The 17,759-nt window shown below is 31.3% G+C and overlaps 3 protein-coding genes across 9 annotated transcripts in view; 1 reads left to right on the forward strand and 2 right to left on the reverse strand.

Moving 5' to 3' along the window:
• Positions 1-17,759, reverse strand: part of LOC105150216 (uncharacterized) — a 113,163-nt gene that overhangs the window by 16,075 nt on the left and 79,329 nt on the right. The gene's annotated exons all lie outside the window — the stretch shown is intronic.
• The window catches only part of LOC105150209 (low-density lipoprotein receptor), a 37,905-nt gene that overhangs the window by 6,080 nt on the left and 14,066 nt on the right, over positions 1-17,759 (reverse strand). For 2 of the 6 annotated variants that reach the window (XM_011063134.2, XM_011063130.2), the window contains 10 exons: positions 11,259-11,381; positions 8,278-8,397; positions 7,273-7,395; positions 4,091-4,326; positions 3,716-3,920; positions 3,047-3,358; positions 2,633-2,933; positions 2,245-2,536; positions 1,350-1,830; positions 432-515 (listed from right to left, as the gene is read on the reverse strand). In XM_011063134.2, the coding sequence (XP_011061436.2) occupies positions 432-515; positions 1,350-1,830; positions 2,245-2,536; positions 2,633-2,933; positions 3,047-3,358; positions 3,716-3,920; positions 4,091-4,326; positions 7,273-7,395; positions 8,278-8,397; positions 11,259-11,381 (2,277 nt within the window). The remainder of the gene's footprint in view (positions 1-431; positions 516-1,349; positions 1,831-2,244; positions 2,537-2,632; positions 2,934-3,046; positions 3,359-3,715; positions 3,921-4,090; positions 4,327-7,272; positions 7,396-8,277; positions 8,398-11,258; positions 11,382-17,759) is intronic. The other 4 variants (XM_087408869.1, XM_011063132.2, XM_011063133.2 and 1 more) reach the window with 3 other exon arrangements.
• Positions 11,375-12,906, forward strand: LOC105150208 (hypothetical protein). Its single transcript, XM_011063127.2, has 2 exons — positions 11,375-11,715; positions 11,791-12,906. Exons 1-2 carry the CDS (start codon positions 11,546-11,548, stop codon positions 12,035-12,037), a joined length of 417 nt encoding a protein of 138 aa, XP_011061429.1. The 5' UTR covers positions 11,375-11,545; the 3' UTR covers positions 12,038-12,906.

Here is a 17,759-nt window from a genome sequence, read left to right on the forward strand (position 1 = left end):
CGATATGAATTTTCCGCGGTACTTAATACTTTAAATATAGCAAACAACTTTTTATTTATGGATTTTCTAATAAAATTATTTTAAACATTAATTTTCTAATGTATTTATTTGAAATTGACTTCAAATTAGCTATAAATCGATTCGATAAAAACATATATTTGAAATATTTAATATTACTACATACAAAGAAAATTATGATGTAGATTTGACATTCTGATTCAGCGTTCAATATTTCTAAATAATGAAGTTATGCTAATATATTTTTAATTAATGATTTTATGAAGCCCAATATAAAGTGTATCTCAAAAATGAACCACCGTAAATTAATAGATGTTCAAATGATTAATTAATTTTATGATAGTTACATCAAAACTTAATATATCCTTAAAGGATCCGTGTATATTAAAAAAATATCATTCAACTAAACTTACTGGTAGTCGTTGTAACATTCAGAGGTTTGAGCCTCTGGAACGGCATCATGGGTGCTTGCGTGGACGGCGCTATGGTCGTAGTAACTGGAATATCCCAAATTCATGCAACACGAATGCAAATAAATGAAACAACGTAAATAATGAGCGCATAACATCTTAGCAATTATCGGACGTTAATAAAAAAATTAAATTTTTATTAAAATATAATATACTATATAGCATACTAAGTAATCACCTTTATGCATTAAAAATATACACGCTTTTTTCATAATAATTTTTCGCATCCGAGCACTTACGCATTTTTATATTATACTTTCTATTTATACATTTTTTATAAGAATGATCATGCAAAATGATTTATCATCGCATGACAGCTGTTATATGTGATATCAATGTTAATAATTATATGCGTGTTATCTGAATATGAGCTTAATAACTACCGAATACAACGAAGGACTTTAAACAAAAAAATGACATTTTGAGCATTCTTTTGCATAATAAGCATTAATAAATTAAAATGCACCAACAACATGCAATACTATTTGAGAATATAGACTTCCTTCTCTGGATAATCTGCGACATTGCAGGAAATCCATAACAAATTTGTAATAAATTGACGAACAGCTTTCCATAACTGTCTATTAATTAATTTATTCTTTTAGAAAAAGATTTTGTAATTCGCGATATACATATAACGTTCATTGCAAAAATATTCAAATAATTATCTTTAATATAATTTAAAAATACCTAGTACTTTTAATTTAAAAGATTACGCTAAAAAAAATATGATTGAATTATAAATAATCGGCATATCTATTTCCCATAAATTTGTTGCTATGACGAGGCAGTTGAAAATTGCGTAGTAACTCAGTGTTGGAAGGTTATTCGTCAATCGTGATATCCTCGTGACTGACTCACCATTTTCCACGCACATCAATCCATCAGGTAATAACCGTAAACCGTCCGGACAGGCGCACGATAATAGTGGTGATCTAGAGTTGATTTTAGGTGCGGGCAAACACAGATGACTGCAATGTCCATTGACAGCTTGACATTGATTCATTCCATCAGGCTGTCTGTAAGGATGATATACATGGACTACCATCGGATGTTGAAGCGTTCTGATTGACGTAACAGCTTCTACTTCCTTGCCGGTGAATTTGTTAGCTTTAAAAATCGTTTCTTTATCCCAATCGGTCCAGTATACATAATCCTCGAAGGTTGTTATACTGAAGGGATGCCTAAGACTTTCGGGAGAATATAGTACTGTTCGTCTGCCGGTACCGTCGTAATTACAGGAACCTATAATGTTCAATTTTGCGTCTACCCAATATACTCTCTTGCCAATCAAATCTAAAGCTAACCCATTAGGCCACTTGACATCATTGCCGACAATCACCTGTAATAAACTCTTGTTAGAAGTCAAGATAAATTGGTCAAAAAAATATATATATGTGTTTTATTAATGATTCATAATTGCTTCTTTCAAACTGATTTGCAAGGGACACCAGCAAGAAAAAAAATCCGCGAAAGAACTCCAGAAAAAAAAAACAATTTAAAATAAATGTAAGTAATCTAATTGTAATTGTAAATTGTTAGTAAAATTCTTTTTCGAATGCACATGTACATGCATACGTATATGTTCAAACATGATAAAAATTGAATATTTTTAAATTTTATGACGCTTAACTAATATACATGTATTCTTCAATAATAGAGAGAGAGAGAGAGAGAGAGAGAGAGAGAGAGAGAGAAAGAGAGAGAATAATGCTACTTTTTAATTAATGTTATTTCCAATATTTCTGTGTCTTACCGATCGATGAGTACCATCCATGCCAGCTCGTTCAATACGAGCCTCGTCGCTCCAGTCTGTCCAAAACATCCAACCTTCTAATGGATTCAGTGCTATTGCTCTAGGTTCCTGAATGCGATCTCGTATAAGAGTTTTTCTCATATTTCCTTCGAAATTGGCCAATTCGATAGTATCTTTTCCAGAGTCTGTCCAATAAATGTGACTGTAAATCCAGTCAACTGCCAATCCATCTGATGTGGTAAAATCGTTTTCGATAACGACTGTACGTTCATTTCCTTCATCTATTGGAGCTCTAAAAAAACATGTCATTTGATCAATGTATTATATCTCTTAACATGAAACTTAGTAACAGAGATTTTTTTCTAGTTGTAAGGAAATTATAACATACTTGTAAATTTTCTTTTCACTGATGTCGCTCCAAAAAATCATTCCAGTGCGAAAGACAAAGTCCAAAGCTGTTGCCATTTTAGTATTGTTAACGATCGCAGTCATCTCTTGACGGTCCAGAGCTACTTTTCGAATATCATGTCGACGAGCAAATAACAAACTTGCGTGACCCTCCGCGGCTTTACAGCGTGTTAAATTTCGCGGATCTTTAAGATAACCGGTAGCGCAGCTGCATTTGAAACCGCCTTTTTCATTATGACAAAACTGAGAACAACTACCCGGTTCCAAGCATTCATCAATATCTGGAAAATAAAGTAATTTCTTAGCAGCTTTAATATGGAGCTAAGAACTGCGATGAAAGAAACCTTAAGGAAACATTGCGTTAACATTTAGAAAAATGCAACTTCGTTCATACCATCGCACGTGCGGTTGTCGATTAGTCTATAACCTGTGCGACAGTCACATCGGTAACCAATAGGCAAATCGACACAGATCTGCGAACATCCACCGTTATTTTTTGCACACTCATTCACGCCGCAGAGTTCGGCACTCTCATCCTCCCAGCCGATGCAATCTGGATTTTTGTTGCAGACGTTTTCCAGAGGAATACACGAGCCCTCGCTGCACTCGAACTGAATTCGCGGATCGCAGCTTACGATTTTGCTTGTACAATTCTTCTCGTCGCTTCCATCGGAGCATTCGGCTTTACCGTTGCAATATAGATGACCTAAACATACAAATCGTTGAAAATCCGAACAACAATTCACGCGACTACCATGTGAAATGATAGATTCCTGATTTAAATCTGACATGATAAAAAATTAACATTGTTTCTGTAACATATTAATTACATATTGTTTTTATAACATTAATTTTTTAAATTCAATCTTAATGTAACGTAAAGATTAAATTTAATCTTAGCCATCCTCTATTCACAAAATATACCATTATTTATTAATACAAAATGAGATTTTTCATTAATTTATCGTTTTATTGTTTACATTATCACATAATTCATTGTAATTTTAACATAAAGTGACAATTTTGAATTTAGAATTATATCTTTAAATATGCCAGTATATACCTGAGATGCACGAACGTCGATCTTCGCATTGAAATTGATCGGGTCTGCAAGTTACATTGTGGCATCTCTGTGGGGATTCATCCGCACCATTGGAACAGTCTTTTTCGCCGTCACATACCCAAGTCTGATGGATGCAAGTAACACCATCGTCGCAATCGAACTCCTTGTTCTCACAGTGGCTTATCTTCTTCCCGTTCTGAATATCCTAAAAGGGATGAATTTCAAAGAAATTTGAAGAAATATCGGATCTGTGTGCAATGTGATATTATGTAAATTGTATCCCATTATTTTCCTCTCGAGTTTCTATATTCTTAACATCGCGCAAACGTTTTTTTTTTTTTCAATTATTCGGTACTTAGCATAAAGATGAAATACCTTGCATCCCATCTCATCGGATCGATCCGGACAATCGTAGTCGCCGTCGCATCTCCATCGCGACGTTATGCAATAATTCTCTGAACACGCAAAATCAGTGCCAGGATGACATGTTATCGGTCCACAACCTTTTTCATCGCTGTTATCCCCGCAATCATTGTCGTTGTCACAAACCCACAGTTGCTGGATACAGTGTTTATTTGCGCAGGTAAACTCATCGGACCGGCAAGTGTCGTCTGAGGCAAAAGATTTCTCATGTGAAAGAAGTGGAACGACATTTTATTTACTAGTAACAGAAATTTTCTCGCACAGCTATCAATTTTAACAGGGATTGACATTTGATTAGCGTACAAACATAAAATTTTTTTAAACAATTTTCCATGACTAAGTATGTTATATATATCTTATATAATCTATTATATAATACAAATATTTAATATTTAAATGGTCGTATTAATATTTTAAATAATATTAAAAATGGCAGTCTTTTGAATTATATTAGGTGTTGGAATTAATTCGTAGCGTTTTTTAATGAAAGAATGTTATTTATTTCACATGAGCATTAAAAAATACATTAATGAAAGTACTTCCCATCACTTGTAAAACGCTACGAATTAATTCCAACACCTAATATGTATAGTAAAATTATGTTATTACATAAAATTGAAAAAAATATTGTAAATAATAAAAAAATCAAAACAAAATTTTTAGCTAAAACAGTAAATACACATATATAATGTCTAACTAAAAAACAAACATTATGCCAATACTTATAAGGTAACGTGATCTTGCATTAAGACATAACTTGCATCCAATATGACTTAGAGAACCTCGATATCATTTAACTTCTCTTTATAATTTTTTAATAAACTATACTATGATGTAAAGTGTAAACTATATTATAATGTAAAAACGTAGTATATATCAGTGGATCCGATAACCTTTCACGATAACGCATTTTTGTCTAGTTTCGCAGTAGTTATAAATGTTTTTGTAACAAGAGATTATACGTTAAGAGGAAGTTTGCATTTGCGCGTCATTATTTTCTACTGTTTTTTTCATATTTCCTCTTATAATAATTGATTTGATAATACCTATTAATATGTATCATTACATTTAATCTATTCTTAAATAATCTATTTCGTATAAATATGCTTTATAAAGAAATTTCATTAATCTTTTAATACACAAGCATATACTTATAATTTATAATAAATACTTATAATAGTATTTACATATTTAAAATAAAATATAAATTACACTTCACTTATGCACTTTCACTTATAGTGAAAAATATAAATACTATTATTTTTTTTAAAATATAAAAAATTTTTAAATATTTCTCTTTTACACACACATGCAAGCCATATTGAGAATAGTTATGCATTATTGTTAGATCACAATCGTAATATAGGGAAACAGAAAAGACAGAAATTTCACGTATCGATATAATTTAAACAAGAATATGAAGACCTACATCATGATAAGACCAACATAAATAGCTTTAACGTAACTACTCATGCGCAAATACCGCTCTAGGAAGTAACATATTTATTAAATGTATTTATGTAAAAGAAAATCTGTTTTTTTTTAACTAGACTGTTATGTATTCTGTAATCACAAACGTTTGCGCTTTCAAAGAGACAAGTTCCACAGGAAATTAAAGGTTCCCGGCAGTCACTCATAATTTCAAGCAGGACAATTATCTGCTTCTCCAGCAAGCGGTATCTGCAACACAACTTTATCTAATATCTAACGAAAAAAGCTACGTATTAAATTGCACTCTCAAGTATTACGATCGAAAATTTTCCAATTGAGAGACACAAGAGATAATAAGTATATAACGTACTCACAAGTGACTCCAAAGGTACATGAAGAAAATAAAAAATATAGAATCAATTATAGAGTACAGTAATTGAATCATGGGTAATCCATTTCCGACTCAATCTTTTTCATTTAAATAAAATCACTTTAGCGCCAATTTATATAATAATCATGAACAAACGGAAAATAGACGAACAAAGATCTCGTAAATTTATTAAAAATATATATATATAATAGATTTAAATAGACTTCTCGGTTTCAGATAAAATTTTTAATAAATTTTTCGCGTTACTTTTTACCCACAATCAATTCTTGCAGATCTTAATACTATCGACCGGCAAAGTAGCAAGGAAAGAAAAATCGACGAAAATCAGCGCATTACAGGAACACCGTCAATAAATCAACGCACTGATAATTACGGCTAATAAAAGTATAAATAACGTAATTCGTGTAAGCCGTTTGTAAATATGACATAAGATGAATAATTCGTTTGTAAAATGTGTGCGTTTGAAGAGTAGTTTAAAGCAACTATTAATAATTGTTTCAAATTACAATCATTTTGTTACCACATTATGATTCTTTTCCTTATAGATTCACATTAATTATCACAATTTCTTTACATAAGCAACCTTCACCAATCAAAGATTTTAACACTTATCTCAAGAAACAAGTACTATTCCACCACCAACTCAATTATAATTGTTTTCGACTAGAAACATTGATTAATTTATTTTGGGCATGATAATCACGTTTATCTACGTCTACGATAATGATATTACAATTATATATTTGATATATAATTTATATATTTCATATTTATAATGTGTAATTGTAGAAAGCTATCTACAATGATTACGTTTACATGAATACTCTTAATCGGGTTTAATAACATCTATGATTAGAAACTGGCCAATCATTCCATTCTTCAAAGGATCAGCTTTGATTAATCAGTTTCTATAATTACAAATGTTATTAAACCTGATTAAGCTCGTGTAAATGTAGTCAAAGTCTCAAACTATAGATATGCTTGCATCTTGAAGTTTATAAAATTTAAGTTTATAAAATTTAATTCTTAAATTTGTAATTAAAGCTCTATTTAAAAATATCTTGGACAATTGAGATATTTTTTCTTAAAAAAAAAAAAAAAACACGAGCTATATCGTTATATTGAGCTTCAAAGATGCACAATGTATTTTAAAAATTTTCATGCAAAAACTACTCAATACATGTATACCAAAGAATTTCTGCTATTCCGAGATGTAACGTGCAATATATGATAAGATAAAAAAAAACAGAAAAAAATAGAGAGAACAAAATATGCAAGCGTATGGAAAAGTAGCCCACGTGCAGAAGCTTACTGCACTCAGCCTCGTCTGAACCGTCCGAACAGTCAGGGTTGTCGTCGCACATCCATGTTAATGCCACGCACTCGCCATTTCCCGAATGGCACGTGAATTGTTCCGGTGTACAGGTCTTGGTCCCTACAAGATGACAATTGCATTGTACCGGATTCGCGATTATACAATCGCAGGACGCGAGTCCCGACAAAGTGGACACTGCGATTGACGTTTAGTTTCGCGATAGCTTCGAAAGATAGATTGCATCCTTGCATAAAGCGTGTAGATTCGAAAGCGTATGCAGAAGTTTGAAATAATACTCCGTTTATATCAACAAAAGTAAACTAAAGTAGACTAAAAGCTAAGCTCCCAACTTCTGACTAAGAAAATTAAGATTTGTTTAAATAACTTTTTTAATCTGGGCGTCAATATAAAAAAGTCAAACTCTGAACAAAAATATTCTAACTTCTGTTCTTTATAGCTGATTATAAAATTGGTTTCATTACTTCTCAACTATATCAATATTATTAATTTATTATTCTTAGAAGTTTATATCATCTATTATCGTTAGATCACCACAGAGAATGTATTTAAAGATTTATTATATATTAATAGATAGCATATATAAAAATAACGTTCTACAAAAATATTGAAAATTTTACTTTATTAGTTACTAAAAGTTAAACAAAAATAGTAATTATGCCTGTAATGTAAGAATTGCATCAATTGTTATTGATTTCACCGAATCTATTATGCCTGTTATCACTACATCGATTTCCCAAAATTATTCTGCATTGAATAAGTTATTTGCCATTATTTCCTGTTTCAATACATGCAATTAATAGACCGAGAACACAACTTTCTCGCAAGTCGCAAGCAATAGAATGTATTGAGAGTACGAGGATGCAATCTGAAATTCTGCAATTTGTGCTTTGTCATTTGTTCCGTAGCTTTCCGGCTGATCTCGTCCCTCCTTGGCTGCTTTCCGGTAACACCTACGCTAAAGTACTTATCCGCGCAACTTACTGTAACAATCCTTCTCGTCCAGACCGTTGGAACAATCTGTCTGATGATCGCACAGCCACGTCTTCGGAATGCACTCGCCTGGACTGCATTCAAACTCCCTTTCGTTGCATGGTATCAATCCTTTTGTTCGATTCAATCTCGATTAATTATCTCTTTAGTCTTAAAATATCTATATCATATTTTTTATATTGTACAACATAGGCAATAATTTCCCAAGTAAAAATTTTTCAAAGACTCTTAAAGATCGTCTAAATAATCTAAAAGATATTTTTTTAACATCTTTATGATACACAATTTATATATTTATTTAATATAAATTACTACTTTATTAAAAATGCTTTCATCAAGACAATTTTTATGTGTGCAACTCAGAAGGCTTAAGTTTTAATCTCTATATGCGTTTTTCTTTTATTTAATTCATATTTTGTTCTTTATAGCTCAATGTTCTTTATTTAAAGCTTACTTTACGATTTTTGTAAGAATTCAGAATAGAATTTTATAATTTTATATGTCAATATTTCACATATAATAATGAAAAATATTTCAAAAGAAGCTTATAACACATACATATATAAAACCTAGATTAAAATGCTCATACACATATTAAATACGATATCAAAATATATAATAAAAATTATAAATGGAATTCTAAATCGACTCAGAAATTTGCTGTGAATTATAGAAGTGAGTAAAGCGAGCTTTAGTTTGTTCATAAATGTCAATACTTCATTTGTGTGACGAATGAGATGTCGATGTTAAAAATATTGAACGTCAAACGTTAAGTATAGAGGTTTCAATATTATCATGTGTAATAATGCTTGATTATACAGGCAAACGAAGCAGTTGCTAACCTTTGACATTCGATATATTAGCATGTCATTGTTTTCAGATTCAAGTTCGAATAAAAGAGCTACATGCCTGCAATCACATTTCTATGTAACAGAACGTAAGTAATCTCTCTTTATGAAATAATATCGCGCGAATATCACGGAACATTGTATAATATAATAGATATACAGAATGCTTCCTTATTAAAGGCATTTCCTTCTTTAGCTAATGTTGAATGAAAAATATCATGTATATTTTTGTAAAGCTTTACAAAAAATTCTATTCAAAGGACAAATTCCATTTAAAATTATCTGAAGAATGCTGTTATGTCATTCACTTGGAATGTCTTAATTAACAAAAAGTCCAAGTTTATGCAAGATAAAATAGTTCATTATATTCATTTGTCAAATACATAGAAAATGATGAAATTATTCAACATATATATATATATATATAGTTTCAAGCTAATAACGGAAGTAGATAATTTTTCTATTAAAAGGACTATCGTTTCTACGTTTTCCATGAAAATTGCAATATGCGACGATAAAACTCAATCGCATTTCTCTACTTTATAATTTAAGAGGATTTTTAATGATCTGAAGTGCAATTTACATCATAACTGAAATGATTAAATGCACGCGTAATTATATCCGTCAAAAGGGCTTTGCATCAACGTGCACTAATTAATATTAAATGCGCATTCCACTATGTAATTATGATCGCCGTTGCAACCTTCAAGGATCGATGAGATTCGATTAAACTAATCGATTAGCATCAATTTCTGCCTCGCTATACATAGGTCGAGAATGGAGATATGCAAATACGTATGATTTACTAATTGGAGAATATTAGGCGATTTACAATTCTAATTAAAAAAGGTCGTTTTAACATCGCGGCGTGAGATTTCATCAGACAACCAGTCGAACGAGATAAATACTGGAATCTGGAATACTAGAATCAAGTACTGTCAAAATAGGAAATAACCTCGTTAATAAGGGACACCCTGTATGTCAGTACGCTTCACCTGCTTGAAAAACCGGTCTCCAAAGTTGTACTTTCACATACCGGGACCTTTTACAACCACTATATTCGGATGCACTATATTCGGTTAAATATTCATTAAATCATTTGACATTACAATGCAATAACGTTGTTCATAAATAAAATTAGTCAACTTTTAAGTTTTATCGGTATTCTGAGAGAATTACACCTTAATGAAAAAACGATGCTAACACTGTACGAATAGCGTGTATAAATTTTCTATTGTGAAATATGCAAAGATCTCTTCGTTGTCTGCTTTGTACAAAGTGCACCCTTGCTTTTATAAAAGTGAAATTTATAAAGCGTTTATGAAAGGTAATTAATAGATTTTACGCTAGAGATGCATAAATTACGAATTTCGTTATATTCCACATACATATGTAAGTATACAAGGCAATTTCTCTCAAAGCGGTAAATGCTAATAGATATACTTTATTGGCAGTAGTGGAGAGATATTAATTTCGCGTTTACCTTACCTCGGCAAATATTTAATCTGCGATTGAATTGGCTTTTAAATATATCTACCAGTAATTAACTTTCAAAATTTAATTTTTATTAAAAATTTTTCTTAATCTGCTATAAAACTAATTAAAACTTTTTACATTCGGACTTTTTCATTCGCAATCATGAAGCGAGTATTCCTAAATAAAAAAAAATAAAAAAAAAACAAAACTTCTAAAACTATATTATTTCTATAGATTTCGAAAATTCAAGTTAATTTTTTTTATATATTAATTTCTTAAATAAACAAAAAATAATTATTAAAGTCAAAATTCTAATGTTCGTGCAACATTATAAAAAAATCATTAACTACCCAAATTATATACAATTTTTTATATATAGCATGTATTGTATTAATATCTCATAATTCAGCCAAATCTGATTAAGTTTTAAAAAAAATTAACAAGCTAAAACTATTGGTTCAAATATTCTTTTTTTTTATCTTGGATTTCTTTTTCTCTTGCCTCATTAAATTTAGAAACTTAACCGCATCTTTTTCTCGGCCCATATCTCTCTCGATAATCTCAATGGATATTAATGCAAATTAATAGTAATCCAACGTCACAATATTTATACACGTTACATGCGTTATAAAAAAAATTGCAACTTACTGCAGACAGCAGAGTCCTCGTCAGTCCCGTCTGGGCAATCTCGGTCGCCGTCACAATGCCATATATTAGGTATGCATCTGCCGTTACTGCACTTGAAATCCGTGTCCTTGCATTCCAGGGTGTCTGAAATGTTCGTATGGGAATGAGCGATCGCACTGATCGAAGGAGTAATCGCGCACGCGAGCAGCAACAGGATGCACCAGGAAACGTTCGTGGGCCGCGTCGAACTCCTGTCGAGTTGCATAATCGCGCGAAAAGAGTAAACGCCTGTTTGTTGTCTAACGTGCATGCAAACTGCACTGCGCAAAGCCGCTCGATGGACTACGTATACGATTCCTACGGCACACTCGAGGAGAACTCGGCGTTTTAATCAAAGATCAATTTCTACGCATCATTATTCTGTGCGCCGTACAACGTCCACTGCTATCACTGGAGACGCTGATGAAATCTTATTGACGTATGTCATTCGATAAATAAGCAAATTGTATATTTGTAATGTAATCTTTTTTTAATTCCTCTCGCGATATTTCAGAACTATCGGAGCACTCGCAGAGAGGAAGGAACTCGATATTATTCAGACGTCGAATGATGCGTCTCAGTTTCAGCTTTCACGCGAGCGAATGTGGAGTAAAGAAATACGATGCACTCACGGTGGTAGCCGCGAATTCTATAAGGCTGCAGCCCAGCAAAGGGGCGCCTATATATGGGCTATGATACTCACACACCCGCAGCAGCGGCTGCAGTGGCAGGAGAGAAGCGAATCAGAACCTTATCGCTGAACCTGCGGATTGTTGCGAATCTAGTGCGTTTTTCACCGTTTTTTAAATTACGTAAACGTATGTCATATACAATCTATGGATTATCGGAGGTCACCCAAATTCTGATAGACTACTTCGATTCTCGCTTCACGAAAAAGTTCATAAAGCAGACCCGTTCAATTTTAGCGCCGGAGTCAAAACGCAAAGTCATCGATGCAAAAACATTCAATATGAATAAGATATCGGGAACTGTAGTTGATAAGCATCTCAGACGCGTATCAATACTTCGCAGTCCCTAAAATTTTACTTATATTGATTTTTTTTGCGTCGATGACTTCGTGTTTTGGCTCCGGAGCTAAAATTGAACAGGTTACAATCATAAAGAAGAATAATAAAATAATTAACTCATAAAAGTCATTTTGAACTAATAAAGATTCTTCTCTATGGTTAATTTGATTGCTCAATGTCGACTTTAATCTGATTTTTTTTAAATGAAATTTTATAGTTATATATTTTAGTAATTTTAATGGAACAAAACTGTCTATTACTGTAGCTTAAATTCAGAGTCTTTTTACAGTAAAATAATACTGACAAATCTATTTTAATTTGATTACATATGTAAAATATCTGCAAAAATTAACGTTGAAGAAGAATCTAATATAATTTCCATACATTAATATACGAAACATTAAAATTATACCTTTCATCTTTCATTTACCGAATACTATAATTTATTATAATTTTTATTCAAGATTTTTTGCAAATTTTCTGCTCCATATATATATATATGTTTCATTTCACACAGTATATGTGTACGTAGTATAAAAGAATGACTTTACTTTTTATGGATCATAAATTAAAGATTTTACAACATCGTCGTTACAATAAAATATTTTTATGTATGTAGAATTCATGATATGCATACCATAAGAAAATTACGCATAAAAATCGCGAAGAAAAATTATCTTGCATTTTAAATATCTAATTTTTCAGGTATTTTTCACAAATTTATTAATTATACGATTATGTCTATCGACATAAAAATATGTATATTAAATTTCCAATTAAATCTCATTTTATTTTGCTACTTACTGTAACATTGTCAGAGAATTATGTTCTAAGAATTTAATCAAAGACATTTTCTAAATATACGTCTATAAACTTCTTCATTCTTAGATTTATCAAATTCTTAGAACATCATTATAGCGGTAATAATAATAATAATACAAAAGTAAGCTTCAATAATGAGGTTAGATACTGACATAAAAATACGGAAAGTGGCACGAAAGATAGCAACAAGCTTCAGATATAGTTATCGGTATAATAATTGAACGAAAATATATAATTGATTAAATATGAAATTTTATGGCCTGACGCTCATATGTATATATATCTTATTTAATAAATTGGTCATAGTGCTTTTTTTCTGCAATAATTTCATAACAGTAATGATCGCAAATAAATCAGTGTGTTCTCTTATTTATACTCTTAAATATTTTATTATGAATGTTATATGCAATATACATATATATGGATAATGTTTAATAAGAGAGAAGCAGATCAATTTATGATTGATTGCTTGGAAATAATTTTTAGTGAAAAGATTCTTTAAAAAAATATTCCTTCAATGAAAATATAAGAATATTTTTTAAGATATTAGTTAATAGATTAAGGAACGATAAAAAGTTTTCATGAATCAAATTCTAAAGCAAAGATAAACTTTCATCAATAATTTTAAATAACTTTTAATTTAATGCAATATGGATTTAAGATTTAATTATAGATACATGTAATCTTGGCGTTTCGTTATTTTTCATATAAATTTGGTTTAAGTTAAAATAAATTTATTGACATGAATTGTAATAAATTTAAGTTATAATATAATTACACGTTATAATATACACATTACACATTATAATTTTAGTTAAATAATATATATATATATTCGTTTTTCCTTATACAAATACAAATGTTTAAACATGTTTAAAATATTTGGTTTGTATAATGTTTCAACATTATCAATATAAATATATTTAATATTGTAAAAATATTTTGAAACGTAAAATTTTCAAATATGTGATATGTTCGTATTAAGAAATTTAAAAATGTTGCTCGTTATATGTATATATATATATATATATATATATATATATATATATACACACATACATATACAAAATTAATATATTTTTACAATAAAAATAGAATTACACACATAATAAATAAATCAAGCAGAAATAGGATTAATATTAATTGGAAAATAATGATAAATATTTCTACTAAAAAAAAATTTATCAAAAATCTTGCTTTGAAATTTGGTACGTTTGTTATATTTCCCGTGGATTAATAAATAAAATCGCTCCTGCCGAACAATGATAAGATTATCAAAGAGCTGACTTCGATTGTAGAAACATGATTCTAAGATATTTGCATCTAAAGTTTTCGGCATCGAATGAATGATGAATTGTCGTCGTTCAATGAATAATCAATATACGCTAAAATCAAATGCAATATTCAATACAGATTTATAGAATATTCAAACGGTGTATATACATGCCATAGGTCTCGACTGAATTCGTTAGTTCTTTTTGACAATACACATACATACACATATGTTCTTCGTTTACTTGTTTAAAAATTCACTGATAGAGAGATGCTATACAATTTTCCGTACACAATATATAAAAAAATATCGATTATGCGACAATTGAGAAAGTGCGAAGAATTTACGATTCACTGTAGCACGTGCATACGCTATAAAATGTAAAGCACAGGCACGAAATATGTACGTCGTGTGTAGCCCGTTAAAAGGTGGGGTATACGATACGGGATCGCGACCAGTTTTCTGGCCGTAAGAATCTTGTCCCGTATTGCGATTCTGATTAAGAACAGCCTTATCGTCATTCCCTTTTCACGCGTTTGACTTTTCGTCCCGTGACTAGACATCACATTCTATTAGCGATATCGGTCGTCGCGTGCTTATAAGATATATAATATTACCGCGAATCAATCGATTCGTTCCTGAGAATTCTATTCTTAACGCAATATTAAAATATCTTAATAAATAACGAGATTATTTATATTCAAACGCTGTTAACAATACCAATAGTTTCGACGCTATTCACGATAGGCGGCCATTTAACATTAAAGTAATTCTTATTCGAAGTTTAACAACAAAAAAAAAAGACATGAACTTGCAAACCATTAAAACCGATTTTCTCGTATAAAAAAAAATTTATTTTATTTTTCCAACTTATTTTTTTTCACGTAGAATTATTATCCTGTTATTTTGTGGCAGTTAAGAAGGACACCCTATATATTCCGCAATGGCAAGAAGTTACGAGCGGATTAATTGAAACTACGTGTCGCGAGACTGCCCAATGTATTCATGCGAACTAATTTATTGGATTTCGTACTGCGCACACAACGCGGCGTTTAAATTTAATATAACAGTGGAGAGAAGTCTAGGCGCTTTCCAACACCAGTATTTTCCGATCGATTACGCGGCCGACTGATGAAAAAGTCCGATCTGATACTTTTCTTCTTGTAAAAAAAAAAAAGAGTCGAGCAGCATTTATATAATTCATCAGAAACCGGACACGTCCAGGTACAGCTCTTCGGCTTTGATACAAAGTTGAAAGTTGCAATAATGATTATAAAAGATGAATGAAAGGCGATACTATTCTCATCGGGTTTTATTAGCCGTATCCGAAATGCATTATATCTGATGAGAACGCGGAATATTTCGCGGATGGCTTCACAAGAGAAGAGAGTTAAACGCACAAATAATTAATTAATGAACGTCATGTAATTATTGTATCAAATTACGCGGTGGTTATTACGCCACGGGCTGTTGTCACATAATAATCCATGCATTTTCGAGCAAGTAATATTAGATATTAACGGTATATATGAAGATATTTATCATTTTCCGACATGCGCGCGCGCGTGCACATGTTACCGCTCTTCTCTTATTTAGAATTCTAAATAAATAATTCCGTACCTTCGCGTCGTGGAATAGAAACTTCTTGTTTAGCTCTTATCGCACATATCCGATTCATGAGGGAGCTGATTTGCATTGATTTGCATAGATTCGAGCGAAGTTACGAAGCTCCCAAGTAATCTTAAATATATAACGTTAACTTTCGAGAGATTTGGAGAACGAAATTGCTTAAATATTAAAATTCAAAAGTAAAATTCCCCTCAGTACCTTTCAATTATGGATTATATAAGATTTATATAACTTTATCACGAGCCAGTATCACTCTGGTGTCACGGAAATTCCATTCCAATGGTTCTCGGGAAAACCATTAGACTCTTTTTTAGAAAATAAAATCGACATTTCTAAAAATTACATTACAATTGATAAAATAACTAATTATCCATTAAATATCTGCTTCAAAATACTGAATTTCTCCCCAGAAATATCTTCTTGTAAGAGCGGATATTGACTTGTAACACGGTTATATGGTATGCACGAAATGCATGCAGATATCGATGTTACCTAGTAAGACAATCGAAAGGATGATTCTATTATGCAAAAATAAATCGAGAACGTGGAATAAAATTTTTTCGCACGAAATTCCCTTTCCGAGAGAATCGAAAAATTTAAATTTTATTAAAACGCTACATGCAGTATCTCTCTCGTGAGTGTCATTTCACATGTTACCGATTCGCGAATAACGGAAAAATGTGAACGTTACACGTTCGCTATTCAACAACTTGAAAAGCTGATAGACCGAATAGTAATATGCTCGGTACTATCGGCGATTATGTGCATTATGCATTCGCCACGAAGTGCGTGGCGCTATATTTCCTGTGAATATCGCTTTTCACACGTGATCACAATCAATATTTGCTGCTCCGGGACATTATTACACTGAAAAAAACATAGTTAAAAACTTCACTGATTCAGCAAATCTACAGTTATAATATATAGACAGTCAATTTTCTATGTTAAAATAGCAAAATTGACAGCTGAATAACATTAGCGATTTGTCAAATCTTCTTAGTTATGTTGAATACGCGTAGTAAATTATAGGTTTGCTAGTACAACTCAATTTTTTTTCCGTGTACGAGCATATCATACGAATTTACATTTTATCTATCTTTCGCCTAACCTTCAGGAGCCAATTAATTTTATTGAGACTAATTGATCTCGAATTAAAAATATTACGTCTATAACACACGAATTATTTCTGGCGTTTCGAAATCAACATATAAAAGTATCATTGACAGACAGAGGACAATCAAGTGCAATGTATTTCAGAAATGATAGGAAAGCACACGTGCATGTATTATTTCTCATGAAATAACTGGGAATGTGTTGCGTATCCGTTTAATATATACGTTCGACTAAAATTGGAAATTCAAAACGAAAACTTCTCTTATTACAATTTCACGATCGCTATACGTTATGTTAATTTGTACGAATAATTAATCCGAGCGCTGTATTTTTGCATTGGCGAATTTCGATTGTTGATGATAATTTCGAAAGAGCAAATGTCGGTTAGGCAGTTTACAGTTTCTGATTTCAATTTTGTAATTGTAAATTTGCAGAATATATATTTGTTAACGTGCAATAAAAATGGATTCACTTGGGATAACACTGAACAATGACCAACAATTATCGCGAGATTTCCTTGGCGTTGCTTCAGCGACGCAGACCAACCGATTGATTTCAATTGAGTTAGAAATCGTTAAGCACCAATTGATGTCTAAATGCGAAAGCATATCACGAAGT

Source organism: Acromyrmex echinatior, chromosome 8 (genome assembly GCF_024713525.1).
Source record: "Acromyrmex echinatior isolate Ae372 chromosome 8, ASM2471352v2, whole genome shotgun sequence".
Taxonomy (NCBI): Eukaryota; Metazoa; Arthropoda; class Insecta; order Hymenoptera; family Formicidae; genus Acromyrmex; species Acromyrmex echinatior.

Coding starts and splice junctions, on each gene's coding strand:
- LOC105150208 (XM_011063127.2), top strand. CDS start 11,546: ATGCAAACTGCACTGCGCAAAGCCGCTCGATGGACTACGTATACGATT. Junction 11,716..11,790: donor GCTGATGAAATCTTATTGAC/GTATGTCATTCG, acceptor GCGATATTTCAG/AACTATCGGAGCACTCGCAG.